Here is a 20,967-nt window from a genome sequence, read left to right on the forward strand (position 1 = left end):
ACATCATGTCATATTTGCTCTGTTGGTTGCCATATTGTTTCAGTGTCATTGCCCCTGAAAGGTCGATCTGAACGTGGTGTCTTAGTGTGATAGCCACTGGCACCCAATATGTCAGCTGTCTGACGGCCCAGCCCAAGCCATGATCCCAAAACTAGCTCACCAATAGTCATGGAGAGAAGGTGCTAGCTGGCCAGTGATTGGGGAGAGAATGTTCTAGCTGGCCAACAGTCAGATAGAGAATGTGCTAGCTGGCCAATGGTTGTTGAGAGAATGTTCTAGCTGGCCAATAGTTGGGGAGAGAATGGGATGTACTGTTTCAATAGGGAACTTTAGTTATGGTGTCCCACCACCATTAATGCRATTGTAACTGGCCATACTATTCTCGCTCACTGCACTTCTGAGTGCACTGACAGACCCTCAAAGGGTTTCACATGAGGATTCCTCTGAGGAATGTTTGTCTGTCTGGCTGTCTAGTCTTCCCAGGGATGGAAAGCTTCATGAAACAGCTGGAAAGACAAATCCTCATTAGTTTCTGACAACTAAAAGGTGTGAGAGAGCATCAAACTATATACTATAGTGAGTAGGATCTGTCTTTGACCAGTAGACTGGGAGGCCCAGACCTAGGCTAATAATGAAGCATGGATTTAAACATCCAAATGCAGCCATTTRTATCTCAATATCAAATCATTTCTGGGTAACAGCTAAGTACCTTACTGTTATTGTTTTCAATTAAAATGGACGAAAAGAAAATAATTGTCTGGGAATGGTTTTAGGGGAGGGGTAAACTGAACTAGCTGTTATTCTGCAGAGAGGTTTGGAAATCTTTCTTATTTATCTATTAACTCATTTTTACCGTCTGGTGATGTCGCCAGGCAGGTCAAAATTCCATCCCACCAAAACAGGCTGAAATTTCAGTATTTTGTAACACTAGAAGAGCATTATAATTTCACCGTATTATTCCAACCTGGAAATATATATTAAACACGGGAAAATATAGTTTTTGACTGAACTGGGCATTTAAACGAACCAAAGTCTCATGGGGCATTGGGGATTTTAAATGCCACTTGTCCCCTATGACGATTTCTTTGTTTTAGTGTGTCTCTGGGTGGGAATGTGAACTGTTGACCTCTCTTACACAATCTTTCTCTATATTATTTATCCTTTGATTATTGGCTGTTCTGTAGCACTAGCCCCAAGTCAAATTCTGCTGCCTTACCACAGGTCATTATAAGAGACGGGGTGTTTAGTAGCAGGATTGGGGCCAATTCCATATAAATTCAATTCAGGAAGTAAAATCCAATTCACAATTGTATTCTCATTGAAAAGCATTGAGCACATGTTTAATTGGAATAGGAATTTCAGTTTACTTCCTGAATTGAAATTAAATTGAGCCCAACCCTGGTGTATAGTGTACATAATCATTACAGGATCACACTTACCTGCTGTCAGAGTGGCACCTGCTGATCTGAGAATGTTAAAGTATGTAATATTAAATTGATTATATTGCCGCTTATGTGTCTTTCCACTTCAACTGTAGTGGTACAAAACGACAATGCGAGAGTARGTATGTCCTATAACTTTAAATGTAGTGGTCCAATAATACATTGGTGTATGGTTACTATGATAAAGCATAAGTTGGTTATTATGCTTCTCAAAGCTACATATTGAAATGGCTCACTTGCTGTAGCTATAACCCATCGGATGCCATGCAAATGCAAATGGACAACAGTACATTCTGCTGTGCATTATCAGCCATAAGCCTATCAAATTCAAGAATCAGCCAGCATAGTGTCTCTTGCTGATCTGTGTTTTTAAACAGATGATTTAGGTTCCATGTAAACCTAGATACAATTTCATGTAATGACAAAGCATTGTATGCTTGTAAGAATGATGTGCTATTTAAGCTGAGTAATGTTTGAGCGGTTTTAGACAAATCTTTTTGGTTAGACTGCTTTACCAATGAAAATGGGTTGCTACTGTTGGCTCAATGCAGTAATAAGAAAACYAGCTGGACCAGTTTTAATTGTTTTATAGGCCTATATTATTGTCACTTGTTTATCAGAGGATTTTATTTTGGGGGTATTATTTTCCAGGATTTTAATTTGTTTTTGTGTTTTTTTGTCACTTAAAACATTGTGTCTGAGAATGTGTAATAAATGTGTCATCAGTCATTCTGTTCCATTTCCTAATATTGTTCTATAGAAATTGTTATTTTACACAAAATGTAGCCTATTTATTGTCCATATTGTTTCTGGTTTAGTTTTAAGTGACAATATGGAGCATACTATTGGTACCGTAATAAGAAGCAATGTCCTTCCTTCCTTTAGGAGGTAGTTTATGAATGTGTGTAGCAGTCCATTTTAGCAACTGTATTCTTTATTAGATAATGGTTCATCATTGTCTGATTTCTTTTCAGAAAACAACAGAACTGCCCTTAACTTTTTTCTTGGCAGTTTTTCCCTAGGTGGCATAGTGCCACAAAGTAGTACCCACCCTTACTAGTGCTGGTACACATAACAGAAAGTAGTTGAATCTTTTGAACAAAATGTTCATACTTTAGTTTGAGGATGTGCATATACAGCCTGCTCTTGGTGTTATTCCCTCCATCTATAATGCATTGAGGCACAGTATGTCAGTATGTTGATTTTACTTGATTTTATTAGGATCCACATTAGCTGACGCCATGACGACAGCTAGTCTACCTGGYGTCTGACACTTAACAAAAAAGACATTAGACATTAAGAAACATTGACAAGTAGACATTAGAGACATTTTAAATACCTGAAAGGTAACATTTAACAGTCAATTTTCATATTCAGTGATCAATCTCATTAGATCGTTTTCTTGAATATTAACGTACTTATCCCTTGAGAAATGTCAACCAACTATCACAAATAATTTTTGATACAAATATAAAAAATGGTGTCCGCCACACAATTTAGTTTTCATTGCATTTCAAAGGCAGTAGGCTATACTTTTTCGTGTGACTGTTACAAATTTTGAATAAGTAATTTATATATTTCARAATAATCTGTGATACAGAGTCAATAGTGTTTCGGCTTTGCCGTCATTGTAGTATAATTAAACGTAGACAGCGAAAATGACTTTGCCATTAGCAGCACCGCCGATATTGAGAAGAGTGAGATGCAAGACATCGCTCTCACACAGTATCTGCATGTGCACAGGTTCCCTTCGCAGCGTGGAAGTTGAGCTTTGCGTTTCAACACTCTTAGTTGTTGCGGAAATTGACCCACTATGCTGTTTATTTTCTGCATCTATGTCACATTGCTGAGTCTAACTTTAATGTGTAATGTTTTATCTGCTGAGGAGTTGGATAGCAGATGTAACATATATACCAGCCACCTCACCCCTCTCTTTATCCAAGCTGTGATGAAAGCTGTGATAAACAGACACAGATGCTCTCGCCAGAACGCATGTGTAACGTTACTGGAATACTAGCTAGCTCACAGTGTCATTTGCTCCCGCCTGCCGAGTACCTGCCCTTGCCGTAACGTTAAACTGCTAGATAGCAGAGTGCGGCAGGCGGGGGCGAAGGACACTCCCGTTGTCTTAGCTAGCTAGCTACTGGTGTCYCTCCCGCTGTGTACCTGTGTTAAAACAGCCAACTGGAGCGTCTGAGCAGTTGGCTTCTGAGCCCTCACCCGCTGATTTTACTTTGGTCTGACCCACTACAAGATGTCCGGCAAGAACCAGGCAGATGTGTCCATGTCCAGAGTTTTACACTCTTAGTCAACACACACACACAAAGTGTTTTTTGTGCTTTCTATTGAAGAATAGAACTAAACATGCATATTGGGGCTCCTGAGGGGTGCAGCGGTCTAAGGCACTGCATCTCAGTGCTAGAGGCGTCACTACAGACCCTGGTTCGATTCCAGGCTGTATCACAACCGGCCATGATTGGGAGTTTCATAGGGTGGCGCACAATTGGCCCAGCYTCGTCCGGGTTAGGGTTTGGCCGGGTAGGCTGTCATTGTAAATAAGATTTTGTTCTTAACTGACTTGCCTAGCTAAATAATGGTTAAATAAAWAAAWAAAAAATTAACAACTTTTAGCAAACTACACAATTTGATATTTACATAGCCCAATAAATAGCATGGCATTACAACATAACATCAGAGATATTCACATATTCAATTATCTGTAAGGTCCCTCAGTCGTGCATTACATTTCAAAKACAGATTGCCTCACAAAGAAGTATGAGTAAAAACCGACATTGAATACTCTTTTGAGCATGGTGAAGTCATTTGCACTTTGGATGGTGTATCAGTACACACAGTCACTGCAAAGATACAGGTGTCCTTCCTTTTTTTTTACCCCTCCACCACCCCATTTGGAGGACAAATATTGTAGTTTTTCTTTTACCGCTTTTTTGCTAAATATACATACATTTTACCTATACATTTTGCATACACATTTTACATACATGGTACTTTTATATATAACAACCATACATTACCAAACAAACTCTTTAATCCCAACTCTCAGCCACTCACAGCCCATCCCACCTATCACCATAGACCGCCCTTGTTTGGTTTCCATGTGCCATATATTTTTCAATTGTGATGTTTCACAAAACGTTTGAATTTTTCTAATCTAATATTATCCACAGATTGTGAGCTAAAGATYAAAACCTTTCCTACGAGTATTATTATATTATTTATTGATTGGCTATGGCTTTCCAGATCGCCCAACACGGTTATTTGTAAGGTTAATTTTAAGTGCATGTTGTGATTTTTTAACCATTCCTGAAGCTGTGACCAGAAATAAACTACATAGGGGCAATACCAGAATAAGTGATCTATTGATTCTGTCTTTTCGCAACAAAGTCTACAGAGCTGAGATTGTTGTATGGCCCATATATATAGCATTCTGTTGGTAGCAAGAATTTTATATAATAATTTAAATAGAAAAACTCTAAGTGTTGAGTCAAGTGTAGTTTTTTGTACCAGTTCATAAACCATGTGCCATGGAATTGGTACATCGAAAATCTCCTTCCATTTATTTTGCAATCTGTATGGCGCAGCTGTCAATATTTTTCTATTTATGCCAGTTCCTTTCAGCCAATTTGTATCTTTAATATATGGCAAGCAAACAAGTTCCCTACCTTTTCCTTTTTCCACTTGCCTCCTCCATTTTTGTGGAAGTGCTGCAATCAGTTTTAGTTGTAAATTTGGATTGAGCAGATATTCCCATATATTTTCAATAATTGCATAACTCCTCCATTTCTATTCATAATATCAATAATAAATATAATACCATTTTTTTTTTTTTTACAATTTTCCATAAAGAATGTTTTTTTTATTAATCAATATATTTGAGTTTAACCATAACATTTGTTGTAATATTTGTCCTCTTTTCTGGAGGATYAAACTGAAATTGTAACCAGCTTTGTATGGCTTGTTTAAGAAAGAGCGATACTTTAAACAAAATTTKATTTTCAATGAATCGGAAATGAGAAGTTGTAATCCGTATGAAGGCAAAAAAGCAATTTTTGAACAAAGGATGAGCTTTTCTTAATAATCTACTGGAGAACCATTTTGGGTTTAAGTATAATTTATGTATGAGTGAAGCTTTAGTGAGAGGTTTAAAGCATTAATATTGAATCATTTTAGCCCCCCAACCTCATTCATTATATAAATAGGCACGTTTAATTTTGTCTGGCTTAGCATTCCAAATAAAATGAAATATTATTTGCTCATATGATTTTAAAAATGAATCATCGAGAGTAGGCAATGCCATTAGTAAGTAAGTAAACTGTGATAGGACCAAAGAGTTAATCAATGTAATTTTTGGAATTTACCTCTCCATGGTTGCAAAATCTTATCTATTTGTGCTAACTTTCTATTGAAATTAATTGTATTAAGTTCATTTATATTTTTTGAGATGTGAATACCAAGTATGTCTACTTCACCATCCGCCCATTTTATTGGTAAACTACAAGGTAGTGTAAACACTGTATTTTTTAACGATGCAATACGTAACATGGCAATCTTGTCATAATTAGGTTTTAATCCAGAGAGGCTAGAAAAGTGATCAAGATCTTCAATGAGACTATGCAGGGATCCAGATTGCGGACTTAAGAAAAAACTAGAGTCATCAGATGCATACATTGACACTTTTGTTTTTATCCCCTGGATTTCTAACCCCTTGATGTTCTTTTTGGATCTAATTTTAATAGCTATTATTTCAATGYCCATAATAAATAGATATGGAGATAACGGACAGCCTTGTTCTACTCCTCTTAAAAGCTCAATCCTTTCTGAGAAGTAACCATTGTTTACTATTTTACATCTGGGGTTGCTGTACATAACTTTAACCCATTGTATAAGAGATTCACCAAAATTAAAGTATTCCAGGCATTTATATATAATTTCTAATCGTACTTTATCAAACGCCATTTCAAAATCTGCTATGAAGACCAGACCTGGTATCTTCAACGTTTCATAATGTTCAATTGTTTCAAGTAATTGTCGTATATTATCTCCAATATATCGTTCATGTAAAAAACCTGTCTGATCAGGATGAACAATATCTGGTATAACCTTTTTTATTCTATATGCTATGCATTTCGCCAGTATTTTCGCATCACAACATTGAAMTGTTAGAGGGCTCCAGTTTTTTAAATGGACTGGATCTTTATACTTACCACCTGGGTCCTGTTTTAGTAGTAATGAAATTAGACCTTGTTGAGTACCTGAAAGTCTACCATTTGTATAAGAGTAATTAAAACATGCTAATAATGGATCTTTGAGTACATCAAAAATGGTCTGATATACCTCTACTGGTATACCGTCAAGCCCTGGTGTTTTTCCAGATATTTTGCCTCACAAAGTTCCTATTCTGTAAGTTAGCCTTCACAGCGGTCTTTCTGTAAATTTGTTAATAATAATAATAATACATGTAAAATTATTATTATTATAATTATTATGAAAGAAGTCCTTACAGTTAACATCATTCAGTGGAAATGGAGGAGACTGAAAATATGTTCAAAATATTTTCAAAGTATAATTTGGTGAATCATGGATAACTCCATCATTTGTAACGAGTTTCTGTAAATTCTTTTTGGTAGAACTTCTGTGTTGAAGATTCAAGACAAATTGTGAATTTTTCCCAATTTTCCATCCAATTCGCTTTATTTTTGTAATACATTACACTTGATCGTTCTTTAATAAGTGCCTCCCTTTCTTTTTGTTTTTCCTCTAACCTAATTTTGTGCCTCTATAGTAGTTTCCGTTACCATCTACCTCCTTTAATAGTCTAGTCTCTTTTGACCTAAACTACTTTTGTTTTAATGATGAGTATTGTATTGAATGGCCTCTAAGTGTCCCATACAAAAAGTGTCCCATACAATAAGGGGATCTGCTGTACCTATTTTGTACAAAAAAAAGACAATTATGAATTATTTTGTCTTAGTTAAGAACAAATTGTCATCCAATAGGCTTTGATTACATTTCCAATATCCAAGTCCACGTGGAAATTCTGTAAGAGTTATATGGAGGCCAATTAGATGGTGGTCCGATCGCATTCGGTCTCCTATTAACACTTTTTTTTAAACTTTTGATGCCAGCAAGAACGAGACTAGGATGTAATGAAGACGGCTAGCTTGATTAAGCCTCCTCCATGTATATCTCACTAGGTCAGGGTTTTTCAACCTCCATATATCCACTAGTTCTAATGTATCCATGATCTTTGTAATCTCCGGAAGTGCTTGAGGGTGATCGTTTGTAGAATGATTTCCTTTACGATCCATTGAGGTACTTAAAACCGTATTATAATCTCCCACCATAATAATTGATTATTTCGTTGCTTGTGAGCTCAATAGATTATTATATATATTTTCTAAAAAGTGTGGATCATCATTATTTGGCCCATAAAGATTAATTAGCCAGATCTGTTTTTGGTCCAATAGAACATTTAAAATAATCCATCTTCCTTGCGGATCTGTTTGCACAGTTTGCACAATCGGATCAAAATTTGTATTAATTAGTATAATCACCCCTTTTGAGTTTCTTTGACCATTACAAAAATATTTTCGCCCTCCCAGTCCTTTTTCCACCCAACCTCATCTATARTTGTAAAATGAGTTTCCTGTAAACAATAGATATTATATTCTTTCTCTGTCATCCATATATATATTTTTTATGATCTGCTAAGCCATTACAATTATAACTTGCTATACTTATTTCTCCACTTACCATAATGATACTCAAGTTTCAATTATACTTACCACAACCAATGTTTGTAAACTTACCATTAACAAGAATTTAAGCTTTCTGCTGTGACATAGGAGTTTGCTCTCTTCTTCGCCCCAGGAATCAGCATCACTGGTCATTTTCCGGTCACAACTTGCAGACTTGTTCACGTGTTGCTGTGCGTTTTGTTGCCAACTTTACTTTGCTACCTGACAACTTTACGTTTTTTACTTTTTAATTACCGTTTATATTTTTAGTTTTTCCCTCACTCAACTTTTTTTCATTCAACTTTTTCACTTRGGACACTTTATCTGGACATGGTTCGTCAGGACTTCCAACAGCCGAAGCTAAGTAGTAAGATTAACATGATGCCTTCTAATTGCAGTCGCTGTACTCATAATATTGTAATGACCTGACAAGATCATAAAGGAACAATTGTCCAGACAGAGGGTTGAGTTTACGAATTGACGGTTTATTAACCCAACTTTACACAGGCTACTGTTTGGCCGTAGCCCACGCCAAATAAATGAAAGATACCCCACAAGCCAACCGTGACCTTCTCTTGTGAAGACCAGATGTAAGAGAGAGAACAATGGCTAAACCTGGTCTTAACTTCCAATGCTCCATCCCCCTGCCCAACCTCCCTCCACGCCACTCCGCCAAACACCAGGATGCCCGGCATCAGAACATTCCAGGTATCACTGTGATTGGCAGAAAGCAGGTTGATTGGCATGCCGGACCCCGCGAACACTGGTAAGTACAACACAACCCACTAATAGCCTACCACATAACACACCGCTGTCTGTGCGGGTCGCTACACAGCCCCCCCCCCCCACCACCACAAAGTCCCTCGTCCCGAAGGAACAAACAAAGTCTCTGAAGCGACCCGGAGGTCTCCTTTGCCTGCGTGGCCGTGATGGTCGCGGAGTGTCCAGATGTGAAACAGGGGGCTCCATCCGTGGCAGGGAGCTGCCACTCTGGGACCCAGGGGATGAAGGCAGGGACATGGGGGACAAGGAAGCGGGAACAGGGAATACAGTCCGTGGCTCCGGGGAGCCACGCAGTGACACAGGGAGGGAGACAGGGGGAGTGGGCTGTCTGGAGTCTTGTCTGCGGCACCTGGGGGTGGGTGCCTGGAGAATGTCATTGCCAGAGAGGGTTGTGGGGGTCCCTGGGGTTTGGGAAGCAGAAGCCCCTCTGTATGGGGCTAACCTGTCCCGGTGCAGTGCCACCTTTCTCCCCCTGGGAGGAAGCTGCACCCGGTAAACAACCTCCCCTACCCTCTCCAGGACGCTGCAGGATCCCACCCAGTGACTGTCCAACTTGGGGCATCTGCCTTTTTTCCTTAGGACGCTGTAGACCCAGACCAGCTCCCCAGCCACAAAGTGCCTTCCCCGGGTGTGCACGTCATAGTTCCTTTTCTGCCTCACACCTGCATTCACCAGCTGCTCTCTGGCGAAGGTGTGGGCTGTCTCCAGGCGGGCCTGGAGTCTCCGGGCATACTCCGGCCCCGGGGGAACATGAGGGTTATCCAGGMGCCGACCAAACGCCATCTCCGCAGGGGTCCGGATCTCTCTCCCCAGCATGAGGAGGGCAGGCGTGCAGGAGGTTTTGTCTTGGACGGCGGAGTGACATGCCATGAGGAACATAGGCAGGTGCTTATCCCAGTCACGCTGGTGTTTGGCAGAGATGATGGCCAGCTGCTGTCCAAGCGTTTTGTTGAAGCSCTCCACAAGGCCATCACTTTGAGGATGGAGAGGAGCAGTGCGGGTCTTGTGCATACCCAGCTTCTCACACATGGTGGCGAACACACGGTACTCAAAGTTTCTGCCTTGATCGCTGTGGATGGACTCCGCAGCTCCAAACCTGCTGAACATCCCCGCTGTCAGGGCGTCGACGATGGTCTCTGCCTCCTGGTCAGGCAGAGCATAGGCCTCGGGCCATTTTGTGAAATAGRCCATGGCCATGAGCACCCAGCGGTTTCCACTGTCTGTGGTGGGGAACGGCCCAACTACATCCKCTCCCACCCTCTCCATGGGAGCCCCCACTGGGAACTGTTGGAGCTGAGCATGAGAGCGGCCTGGGGGGCCCTTTATCGCTGTGCAGTTGTCACAGCGGCGGCAAAAGTCCTCCACATCCCTCTTGTGCTGCCCCCAGTAAAAGCCCTGATGGAGGCGGCGCAGTGTTTCTGTGACCCCAAAGTGTCCAGTCACCACTCCCCCATGAGTACTCTGGAGCACAGCCTCCCGCAATGCTTTTGGAACCACCACCTGCCACCTCTCCTCTCCCGTAGCTGACTCCTTCCATGCCCGCTGTAGCACGCCATCAGRCAGCCGCAGTCGCTCAAACTTTGACCACAACCCTTTGGTTGCGAGTGAGAGCGCTGTCACCTCTTCCCATGGTGGCCTCACCTGCGCCTCTACCCACTGTAGCACTGGCTGTAGGTCTGTGTCCCGTCCCTGCTGCTGCCCCCATTCAACCACGTCGACAGTCTGCAGTTCACAGCAGACAGGCCCGCTCGCCCGACACACTGTGGCACAGACCCCCTCCTCTGCACACAGCGCTCTCTCCCGTCCTTCTCTCCGCTCACAGTGGCGGCAGCCGTCAGCAGTACAGGGCCGACGGGACATGGCGTCGGCGTTGGAGTGGCGTGCCCCTGCCCTGTGCACCACTGTGAAGTCATACGGCTGAAGCTCCTCCAACCAGCGAGCCACCTGCCCCTCTGGCTCTCTGAAAAACATGAGCCACTGGAGAGCAGAGTGGTCAGTCCTTACAGTAAAGGGCAGGCCACCCAGGTAGTACTTGAAGTGTTTGACMGAAGCCACAACAGCCAAGAGCTCCCGCTGGGTGACACAGTAGCGGCGCTCATGTTTGTCAAATGTTTTGCTGAAGTACACCACCACTCTCTCCCCCTCTGGCCCCACCTGGGCCAGCACCACACCCATTCTCACATTGCTCGCGTCTGTGTCCAGGATAAAGGGCAAGGTGAGGTCAGGGGAGGCGAGCACGGGGGCCTCGATCAGTGCACGTTTGAGGGTGTTGAAGGCCTCCTCACACTCCACTGTCCAAGTGAAGGCCTTGTCCTTCGGCAGCAGGCGGTTCAGGGGAGCAGCGACGCTTGAGAAGCCCCGTACAAACCTCCTGTAGTACGAGGCCAGGCCCAGGAAGCTCTTCAGCTGACGCTGGTCGGTGGGGGTGGGCCAGTCTCGGACAGCCCCCACCTTGTCCTCTATGGTGCTGATCCCCTCCTTCCCCACTCGGTGGCCCAAGAAGAACACCTCTGTCCTCATGAAGTGGCACTTCTCGTGGTGGAGCTTCAGACCTGCGGCAGCCACCCGCTCCAGCACATGCCGTAGCGCCACCAGGGCTGACTGGAAGGAGCTGCCATGGGCCAGGATGTCATCGAGGTATACCAGACACTGCTGTCGGGGGATGCCATCCAGCACCCTGTCCATCAAACGCTCAAAAGTAGCTGGAGCGTTGCACAGGCCGAAGCACAGGACCTTGAACTGCCAGTGTCCTCTGTTAGTGGAGAACGCAGTTTTGGCTCTGGCCTCTGGGGAGAGGGGCACCTGCCAGTAGCCACTGCGGAGGTCTAGTGAGGAGAACCAGGAGGACCCCCTAACCAGGTCCAGRAACTCATCGATACGTGGTATGGGGTATGAGTCCTTCCTGGTTACCTCATTCAGCCGCCTGTAGTCCGCACAGAACCTCAGCTTGCCCCCCTTCTTCGGAACCATGACGACTAGCGCCGCCCAGGGGCTGTCTGAGGGCTCGATGAAGTCTGCCCACTGCATCTCCAACACAGCCTTGTCTGCCGCCTCCTGGCGTGCCAGCGGGATACGGCGGGGACGCATCTTGATAGGTCGAGCATCACCTGTGTCGATCTCATGCTGCACCAGATGAATCTGACCCACCCCTTCCTCACTCAGCGCAAAGCTGTCTCTGAATTCAAACTGCCACAACCGTTCCTGCTGCTCGGGGTCAAGACCAACACAGTTCCTCCCCCATATCTCCCTCACTGCAGACAGTGTCCTCTCCTCTCCCATTTGGGGTAGCTGGGCTGGGGGGGGGGTGCTGCCCGGGCTCACAGAGGGCTGTGTCGTGGAGGTAGCTGGGGGAATGTAACACACAGCCGTAGGTGACAGGGGGGCTGGGGAAAAGTCACYCWSSGAMGGGGGGGGGGGGGGGGGCAGCCATGAGTCTCTGCTGCTTTAACTGTGACTGTGCGGAGCTGCACAGTTGTGGGCTCAGTTGTGGGCTCAAAAATAACGAGTAGGTGTGTCCAAACTTTTGACTGGTACTGTATATATATATTTTTTTTTGATACTTCAAGGGGTCTTAAAATTCAAAATCAAATAGCAAAATTATCCTTGGTATGACCTTCCTAAAACAATTCATATAGCTTAATAGAACCCCCCGACTGTTTAGTGGCAAAAATAAASGGTGTAAAAAAATWAAATACAAATGTTTCCTGATTTTTCTTATATTGTATCTCTCAGATATAGGATAGATAATTCAGAACAAACTTCCTTTTGATTTTTCAGGGGACTATCTGTTGTTCCATGTAGTGAATCTGTTATTCAATGCGTTTGTAAGGGCTAATAGCGGTAAGGCCAAAAAAATCTTTAAAAAAWATATATATATTTCAAGGGGTCTTAAAATTCCAATCAAATTGTAAAATGACATATTGAAAACAATTCCATATACCTTAGTAGAACCACCCGTGTTTCCTTCCCTGTAGGTAGTGTACTTCACAGCTCCGTTCCCTTTCCTGTAGGTAGTTAGGTAGTAGACTTCACAGCTCTGTTCCCTTAATTTGAATTTCTCAACAGTTGTCTTAATGAAGAATCGAAGGAATACTTCAGGATTTTGGCAATGATCATCTTCCCCAAAGTCAGATTAACTTGTGGATACCATTTTATGTCTCCTTGTCCAATATGCAGGAAGTTGGAGGTAGTTTTGTGAGCCAATCCTAACTAGCTTTAGCGCAATGACTGTATGTCTATGGTATCGGCTAGTATTAGTAGATACCATAGACTTCCGGTCATTATGCTAACACTAGTTAGCAATTGCACTAGCGCAAGTTAGCAACTTCCTTCAAAATGTACGCAAAATTAGATAAAGGGCCTCATTGCCAAAATCCCGAAGTATTCATGTAACACCTATCTCTCTCAAGTTAATGTTTTTAATAAAACAATTTCTATTATGATTGATTGGTGACTCGTTAAGTTTATATTTATACTCTTCCCCATTCCTCATGGACATTTTTGTTGGCTTTGGGTTCATTAAGCAAGTTTTCAGATTGTAAGCGAAAAAACAAACTTAAAATGCCACTCCACATTAGGCTGAGGAAGCAGCTGAACAGAGCGATGGGACTTGGGGTCTAAGAAGGCGACTGGGGGGCTGAGTGCAAGCAGCTGGAGGTTGTTTCATTAAGACTGTTCTATTGGTGTAATTTAAGTGGGATTATTAAGAAAGGAATGTGTGGTGGCTAAAGAGCCACAGAGAGATCCATTCAATCATTTTGTGGAGTATTCAAAATTATTATTTATGATAGATGTGTTTTTTTACTCCAGAAATATGGCTGGAGAGCACATTTTGTAAAAATGGCATGAATTAGATTCCCTCTCAACTTTGTTATTTWTCAGACTACTGGTCTACTGTAGTATTTGTCATAGTAGTTGTACTAGGGGTGTTGAATAAATCCAAAAAGAAAACTATTGACAGATGTGATTGGCCAGTTTTGTATACAATTATGTTAAGAATCACATTTCTTCAGGTAAAATGTACTTTAATTAAGGCCTCGATTTAATCCATAAAGCTGAAGTTCAGCTCCATAGTGCTATTGAAATTCTTCAGCGCTACTGATTGAATTGAGCCCTAATAAATGTTGGGAACATTATCTTATTGGACCATATTCAGAAAATAAAAACATTTAGCATACTCAGCTATTCCTCTCTTGAATCTGCAGCCAATATGAAACTTGTACGATATATCTGGAGCATGTCCTCACTCACTTCACACTTTCCAGTGATGTGAAGAATCAATATTTGAGGAGGAAGAGAGACATGGAGCTACACAAAGGGAAAGTTAAGTGCATGTCAGTCAGCACTCCAGTACATTTCCATAGCATGTGTCAGTACATTTCCATAGCATGTGTCAGTACATTTCCATAGCATGTTTCAGTACATTTCCATAGCTTGTGTCAGTACATTTACATAAGCATGTGTCAGTACATTTCCATAGCACGTGTCAGTACATTTCCATAGCTTGTGTCAGTACATTTCCATAGCATGTGTCAGTACATTTCCATAGCTTGTGTCAGTACATTTCCATAGTGTGTCAGTACATTTCCATAGCATGTGTCAGTACATTTCTGTTATTGCATAGTCACATTGTTGACACATCATCACAAAATAGTACTAAATGCTTTTATTTCCATACAGATATTGAAACAGACTACAGATATTACAAATTTAACTACTCAATCTCATATACACAAAATTAATTTCTACTGAAAAGGTGTACCTTGGTGGTCATTCTATTGGAAGTATGGAACTATTACTGGCTATTGAGATTTGGGAGAGAACACTTTCCTGTTTATATTACTCTTTGGATTGTTCCACAAAAAMAGTGACTTTTGGGTAGTGTTATTTTGTCAAAAAAACATATTTCACCTAATATTATCATTCTGTCATAAGGAGCACACATTCCAATTCCCTATTCAAGAGGTCAAATTAATTTAAAAAATGGCAATTAAAGTAACAGGGTTGACAATTTTATCTTAAATCAGCCATAACCAAGCTTAACAAAAAAAAAATTGAAACATTTCTAGCCCATCTATGGGTAACATGCTCGAAGTGTTATGCTCAACGCCAACAGTTTTCTACCACAAAACAACAGAAAATGACCAAAAACCAGCTTATAATTATTTTTTATTTAACTAGACAAGTCAGTTAAGAACAAATTATTATTTACAATGACGGCCTACACCGGCCAAACCCGGAGGACACTGGTCCAACTGTGCACCGTCCTATGGGACTCCCAATCACAGCCAGTTGTGATACAGCCTGGATTCGAACCAGTGTGTCTGTAGTGACACCTCTAGCACTGAGATGCAGTGCCTTAGACCGCTGTGCCACTCGGGACCACTGTGCTACTAGAAATAATTTCAGCATATTAACATTTGTCTAGTTTACATAACAGGGTTGACCTTAAAATGTGGGACAAACGTAAATTTATCACTAATGCAAGAAAATATATATATAAGTCAGCAAAACATGACGTGGGCCATGTCAAAATGTAGAGTTTTGGCACCTTAGCGAGTCTTTATTCATATAAAAAATAGGATATATTACATTTTCCATGTGGTTTGTATTAAAGGGCACTTCATTTAATATAGCAGGCTTTAAAATGTCTACTTAAAATATCAAAGAGACGCAAAAGGCACTCTATTTGAAGAACGACCCCGTTATATTCAGCCCTAAACCTCAGCTCACTAGGCTGAAGACAAGACTACATTCCAGTCTTTGACAGAGAAAAATAAGTGCTTAACTTCAGACAAACACGCCATTTAATGCAGGTGGTTCTCGGATGGCCCATGTCTATCCCATAGAAATATAATCTCATGCTATACTGGACAAAAATATAAATGCAACATGTAAAGTGTTGGTCCCATGTTTCATGAGCTGAAATAAACGATCCCAGATATTTTCCATACGCACAAAAAGCGTATTTCTCTCAAATGTTGTGCTCAAATTTGTTTACATCACTGTTAGTGAGAATTTCTCCTTTGCCAAGATAATCCACCCACCTGACAGGTGTGGCATATCAATAAGCTGATTAAACAGCATGATCATTACACAGGTGGACCTTGTGCTGGGGACAATAAAAGGCCCCTCTAAATTGTGCAGTTTTGTCTTACAACACAATGTCACAGATGTCTCAAGTTTTGAGGGAGCATGCAATTGGTATGCTGCCTGCAGGAATGTCCACCAAAGCTGTTGCCAGATAATTTAATGTCCATTTCTCTACCATAAGCCGCATCCAATGTAATTTTATAGAATTTGGCACGTAGGTTCAATGGGCCTCACACCCACAGACCACGTGTAACCATACCAGCCCAGGACCTCCACATCCGGCTTCTTCACTTGCGGGATCGTCTGAGGCGGTGCTGAGGAGTATTTCTGTCTGTAATAAAGCCCTATTGTGGGGAAAAACTCCTTCTGATTGGCTGGGCCTGGTTCTCCAGTGAGTGGGCCTGGCTCCCAAGTGGTGAGCCTATACCCTCCCAGGCCCACCCATGGCTGTGTCCTTGCCCAGTCATATGAAATCCATAGATTAGGGCCTAATTTATTTATTTCAATTGACTGATTTCCTTATATGAACTGTAGCTCAGTAAAATCTTTGAAATTGTTGCATGTTGCGTTTATATTTTTGTGTTCTAAACATTTAATGGTATTATAAAGTACATAGCTTGTCAAACCAAGCACTTAAAGAAATCCAGATTTCATAACATTGAAATGTGTCATCCTTGCAAGTAGGACTGAATGAAATGCCTGGTTTGCAACAGGCTGGCTGCTGTATGTGTATCTTGTTCACTAATGCCAATGGTTCAAATGTCTTCATGTCTTTAATAATTTCACCATAGAAAATACTACTTATAAAACATGAACACATCATTGAGGTACAGCAGTACCAAATAATTGTTCACACCAATACTTGGTTCACACTAACACCAACCTGTATTAAACATAGTACAAATATATTTACACACTGTTTCCATCACTGTACAGGGGCACAACTTTGATTTTAGAAGTGGGGGGACATGTTTTAGTTTTTTTAATCCAGTCGGATAAACAGTCCAAACAGCCTACCTGACCGCTCGGAGACCTCTGCATGGTCTTAAAGCACACCGTTGCCTCATTTTTWAAAATCACATTCCAATGATAAAACCAGCGGGGGACAAAAATGCAATTTCAGAATGTAGGGGGGACCTGTCCTCCCGTCCCCAGTGAAAGTTGCGCCCCTGTTATTATAAATGGATGGTTTCAAATTGTTCACATGAAAAATGCTCACAGTATTACAACATGTTTGGCAATTGTTTCTGTGCAAACCCATACATTTGACTGTAAAAAGAGTAGGTTTACATTGTATTTTTTGTTTGTGAATATGCACAGCACATTGGTGCATAGCCATTGGGCTGTATCCTAAGTCCAGTTGATTTGGATTCTATGACAGCAGTGCAACACTACAATACTTTCTAATTAGAAGAGCACAAAATCTTTCACACGTTCAGGAGGTGAAACGCTCTGGAATGTTGCAGAAAGAAATGCTTCCTATAGAGCTGACATGATTTCCTATTCTATATGACAGAGAATAGTGTCTGTTCTACAGAATATATATCTATCTGAACACAAGGTCTGCCTTGTACATCCAGGCACTCAACATATCTCACAACTCATTGAGTAATCTCCAGAATATCTAAAGTAAAACAATGTGATACAAAATACTTCACCATACTGAAATTTAAGGGAAAAAATATCTTAAAGATTTTGTGGAGCTTTAAATAAAGAGGGTTGACACACTGTCTCAAAAATCTGCTACTGAAAGCTAAACATTAAAGGTCCAATGCAGCCGTTTTTATCTCAATATCATATAATTTATGGGTTACAATTAAGTATCTTACTGTGATTGTTTTCATTWAAAATGGTCAAAAAGAAACCAAAATAGCTTCTTAGCAAAGAGCAATTTCTCAAGCAAGAATTTTGCTAGGACTGTCTTGTAGAGGTTTGAGTGGGGAAGGGAAAATGGAAAACTAGCTGTTATATGCAGAGGTTTGGATCTCTCTTTCTTATTGGTCTATTAACTAATTTACCACGCTCCATCCCACCAAACAGCTCTTACACTAAAAGGGGATTATAATAATGTTCCCAATTTTACAGTATTATTCCAACCTCATAGCCTGGAAATATGTACAAAACACAGGAAATCATGTTTTTTTTACTGCACTGGGCCTTTAAACAATGCAATAAACCATTGACAAGATTATTTGATCGTTTTTCACTTCTGAAATATTTTGGATGTAGTTCTAAGCCCTGCTCAGAACCACAACTACAAAATACAAAAGTTCACTATTATCACCCAGTAAGTGTTAGATGCCAAAGAACGACTAGGGCTAATGCTAGGTACAGATCTGCCCGTCTGTCCACCAGCAGCACAGCGGCAGAGCCAGTCTGCCCCAGGGGGAGAAAGAGGGCCTTTGGTTTGTGGTGTGGCATGAACCACCGCACCAGGAGGGTGAGGTACCGTCCTGTTAAGACAACCATGATACGGACGGTAGGCTGTCGATCAGTCGATCCTATAACTAGCGGGTCCAGTCAGTCTCAGAGCCGTAATGTAGCAGCTCTGCCTTGTGTCACTCCGTCTGTCAACCAATACGTCGGTCTTTACGCTGACACAGTGCTGACAGTGCGCTCTCTCTTCCCACTGGCCAGGTTCCTCTTCTTACAGTAGGTGTAGAGGGCCGTCAAAGGGATACAGCAGACAGAGGAGGCTAGGAGGAGGCCGATGAAGGCTTGGGCGTAGGGAGGATACTCCGTCACCACAGACTTCCCCTGGAGGAGAGGGAAGACAACAGGACAGGCAGAGATCAACAATGTATCTGGGTGCAGCATATTCTGTTCCAGTGCTTTTCTTTCATTCATGTATGACTGGTACAATCAAATCTCCCTTTGGGGATTAATAAAGTACAATCTTATCTTACCCGTTTTTTGGGCCGAGTGCTTGTTAGTGTAATGACAGGGTTATTGATAAGATATTGGAGATAAAAGAGAGGCCTTACCAGTTCTTTGTTCCAGGCCTGGTATGTGGGTGTTCCTCCCTGGATGTAGTTGACGATGTAGAAGAGGAATAATGCAATGAGGAGGATGGGACTGACTCCTGCCAACATGATCTTCCAGTACCAGTTAAGACGATGACCTAACATGTCTTCTACATCCTTCTCAAACCTGGAGAGGGAAAGGTTGCAGGAGTATTGACATGATGACCTAACATGTCTTCTACATCCTTTCTGGTGTGTGTTGTGTGTGTGTTTGTGTGGTGTGTGTGGTGTTGGACTGGATCTGACAGACGATCTGACTGGTGTGTTTCCCATCGTAAAATGTTTGTCATTTAGCAGATGCTCTTATCCAAGATGACTTACAGTTAGTGAATCATTTCTAAAAATAGCTAAGGTGAGGATAACTACATAAACACCGTCGTAGTAAGTACGTTTTGTTTTTGTTTAAATGTCTTATTTATTAATCTTATTAAGAATATATTTGATGAGATAGTTTATAAGCATGGATTAGGGACTCTGCTGTCCTAACAATCGGGGGAAGCTGGTTCAACCATTGGGTTGCCAGGACAGATAGCTTGGCTAGGCGTGAGTTGGGCCAATCCTCTGTTATATGTGTGTGTGACTAACAGATGTTTGTCATATCCTGTAGGTCGTGGTTGTGTGTGGTGACTAACAGGTGTGTTGTCATATTCCTTAGCGTCTGGCGGTGTTTTATTCTGCCTGCTGCTTTGGCCTGCTCCCACCCGTTCTGGGACACTACTGGTTCCAGCCATGTTCAATGACTATGGAGGCACCTTTTCTCTCTTGCTCTTTCATCGTCCTTCATTGAAGTTATCACCGTCTGCTTACATATATGGCATCAAAAGGTTGTGTGTGTGTGGTGTGTGTGTGTGTGTGTGTGTGTGTGTGTGTGCTGTGTGTGTGTGTGTGTGTGTTGTTGTGTGTGTGTGTGTGTGTGTGTGTGTGTGTGTGTGTGTGTGTGTGTGTGTGTGTGTCGCTGTGTGCGTGCGTGTGTGTTCGTGTGTGCGTGCTGCGTGTGTGTGTGTGTGTTCGTTGTGTGTGTGTCGTGTGTGTGTGCATTACTGACATTGAAGAATGACTCATTTCAGAAGCTTTCTAAGCAGCATCACCTTTGCTGTTCGAAATCAGAAAAACGAACACATCTTGTCATACAGTACCTTTTCTCCAAGAAACAATAGTTGAGCTGAAACAGTTTCTACTTGAGAATGTGTAGCCCTACTGCAGTTGTGTTAGCAGCCGTAGAGTTAAATCTTTAAAGTACCTCATAAAAGCTGTATTGTGTCCAGTAATGCCAAAACAACACTTAGCATAATCATCCACAAATACCTCACATTCCTTTCACTCTTCTCAGGCTTTTGACTTGGCTGTACTGTAGTTTTTTAAGTTGAGCTTGTACTGTTTATAAAAGCAAAAGGGCTTATGAAGCATATAAGCAATTTCCTTTGAATGTTGAATGAATGTTTTAAACAAAAATACCGTGGTTATCTTTGCCCATACAAAATATATGAAAGTTATTTTAGGAAGGGAAAGGGGATACCTAGTCTGTTGCACAGCTGAATGTATTCAACCAAAATGTGTCTTCCGCATTCAACCCAACCCCTCTGAATCAGAGAGGTGCGGGAGGCTGCCTTAATCGACATAGTCATCATGTCATGCTCCTGCACCTTTCCCTCTTCAGGTTTGAGAAGGATGTAGAAAGACATGTTAGGTCATCATGTCAATGCTCCTGCAACCTTTCCCTCTCCAGGTTTGAGAAGGATGTAGAAGACATGTAGGTCATCATGTCAATACTCTGCAACCTTTCCCTCTTGCAGGTTTGAGAAGGATGGTAGAAGACATGTTAGTCATCATGTCAATGCTCCTGCAACCTTTCCCTCTCCAGGTTTGAGA

General features: G+C 41.8%; 1 protein-coding gene across 1 annotated transcript in view; it reads right to left on the reverse strand.

Annotated features, from left to right (window-relative positions):
• Nucleotides 1-14,633: 14,633 nt before the first annotated feature.
• LOC112068926 (sodium- and chloride-dependent transporter XTRP3-like) overlaps nt 14,634-20,967 on the reverse strand; it is a 34,355-nt gene continuing 28,021 nt past the window's right edge. The window contains 2 exon segments of the mRNA XM_024136156.2: nt 14,634-18,832; nt 19,060-19,287. Coding sequence (XP_023991924.1) covers nt 18,665-18,832; nt 19,060-19,287 — 396 coding nt within the window. The 3' untranslated portion in view covers nt 14,634-18,664.

The sequence above is a fragment of the Salvelinus sp. IW2-2015 genome, unplaced genomic scaffold (assembly GCF_002910315.2).
Source record: "Salvelinus sp. IW2-2015 unplaced genomic scaffold, ASM291031v2 Un_scaffold789, whole genome shotgun sequence".
In the NCBI taxonomy this organism is placed as follows: Eukaryota; Metazoa; Chordata; class Actinopteri; order Salmoniformes; family Salmonidae; genus Salvelinus; species Salvelinus sp. IW2-2015.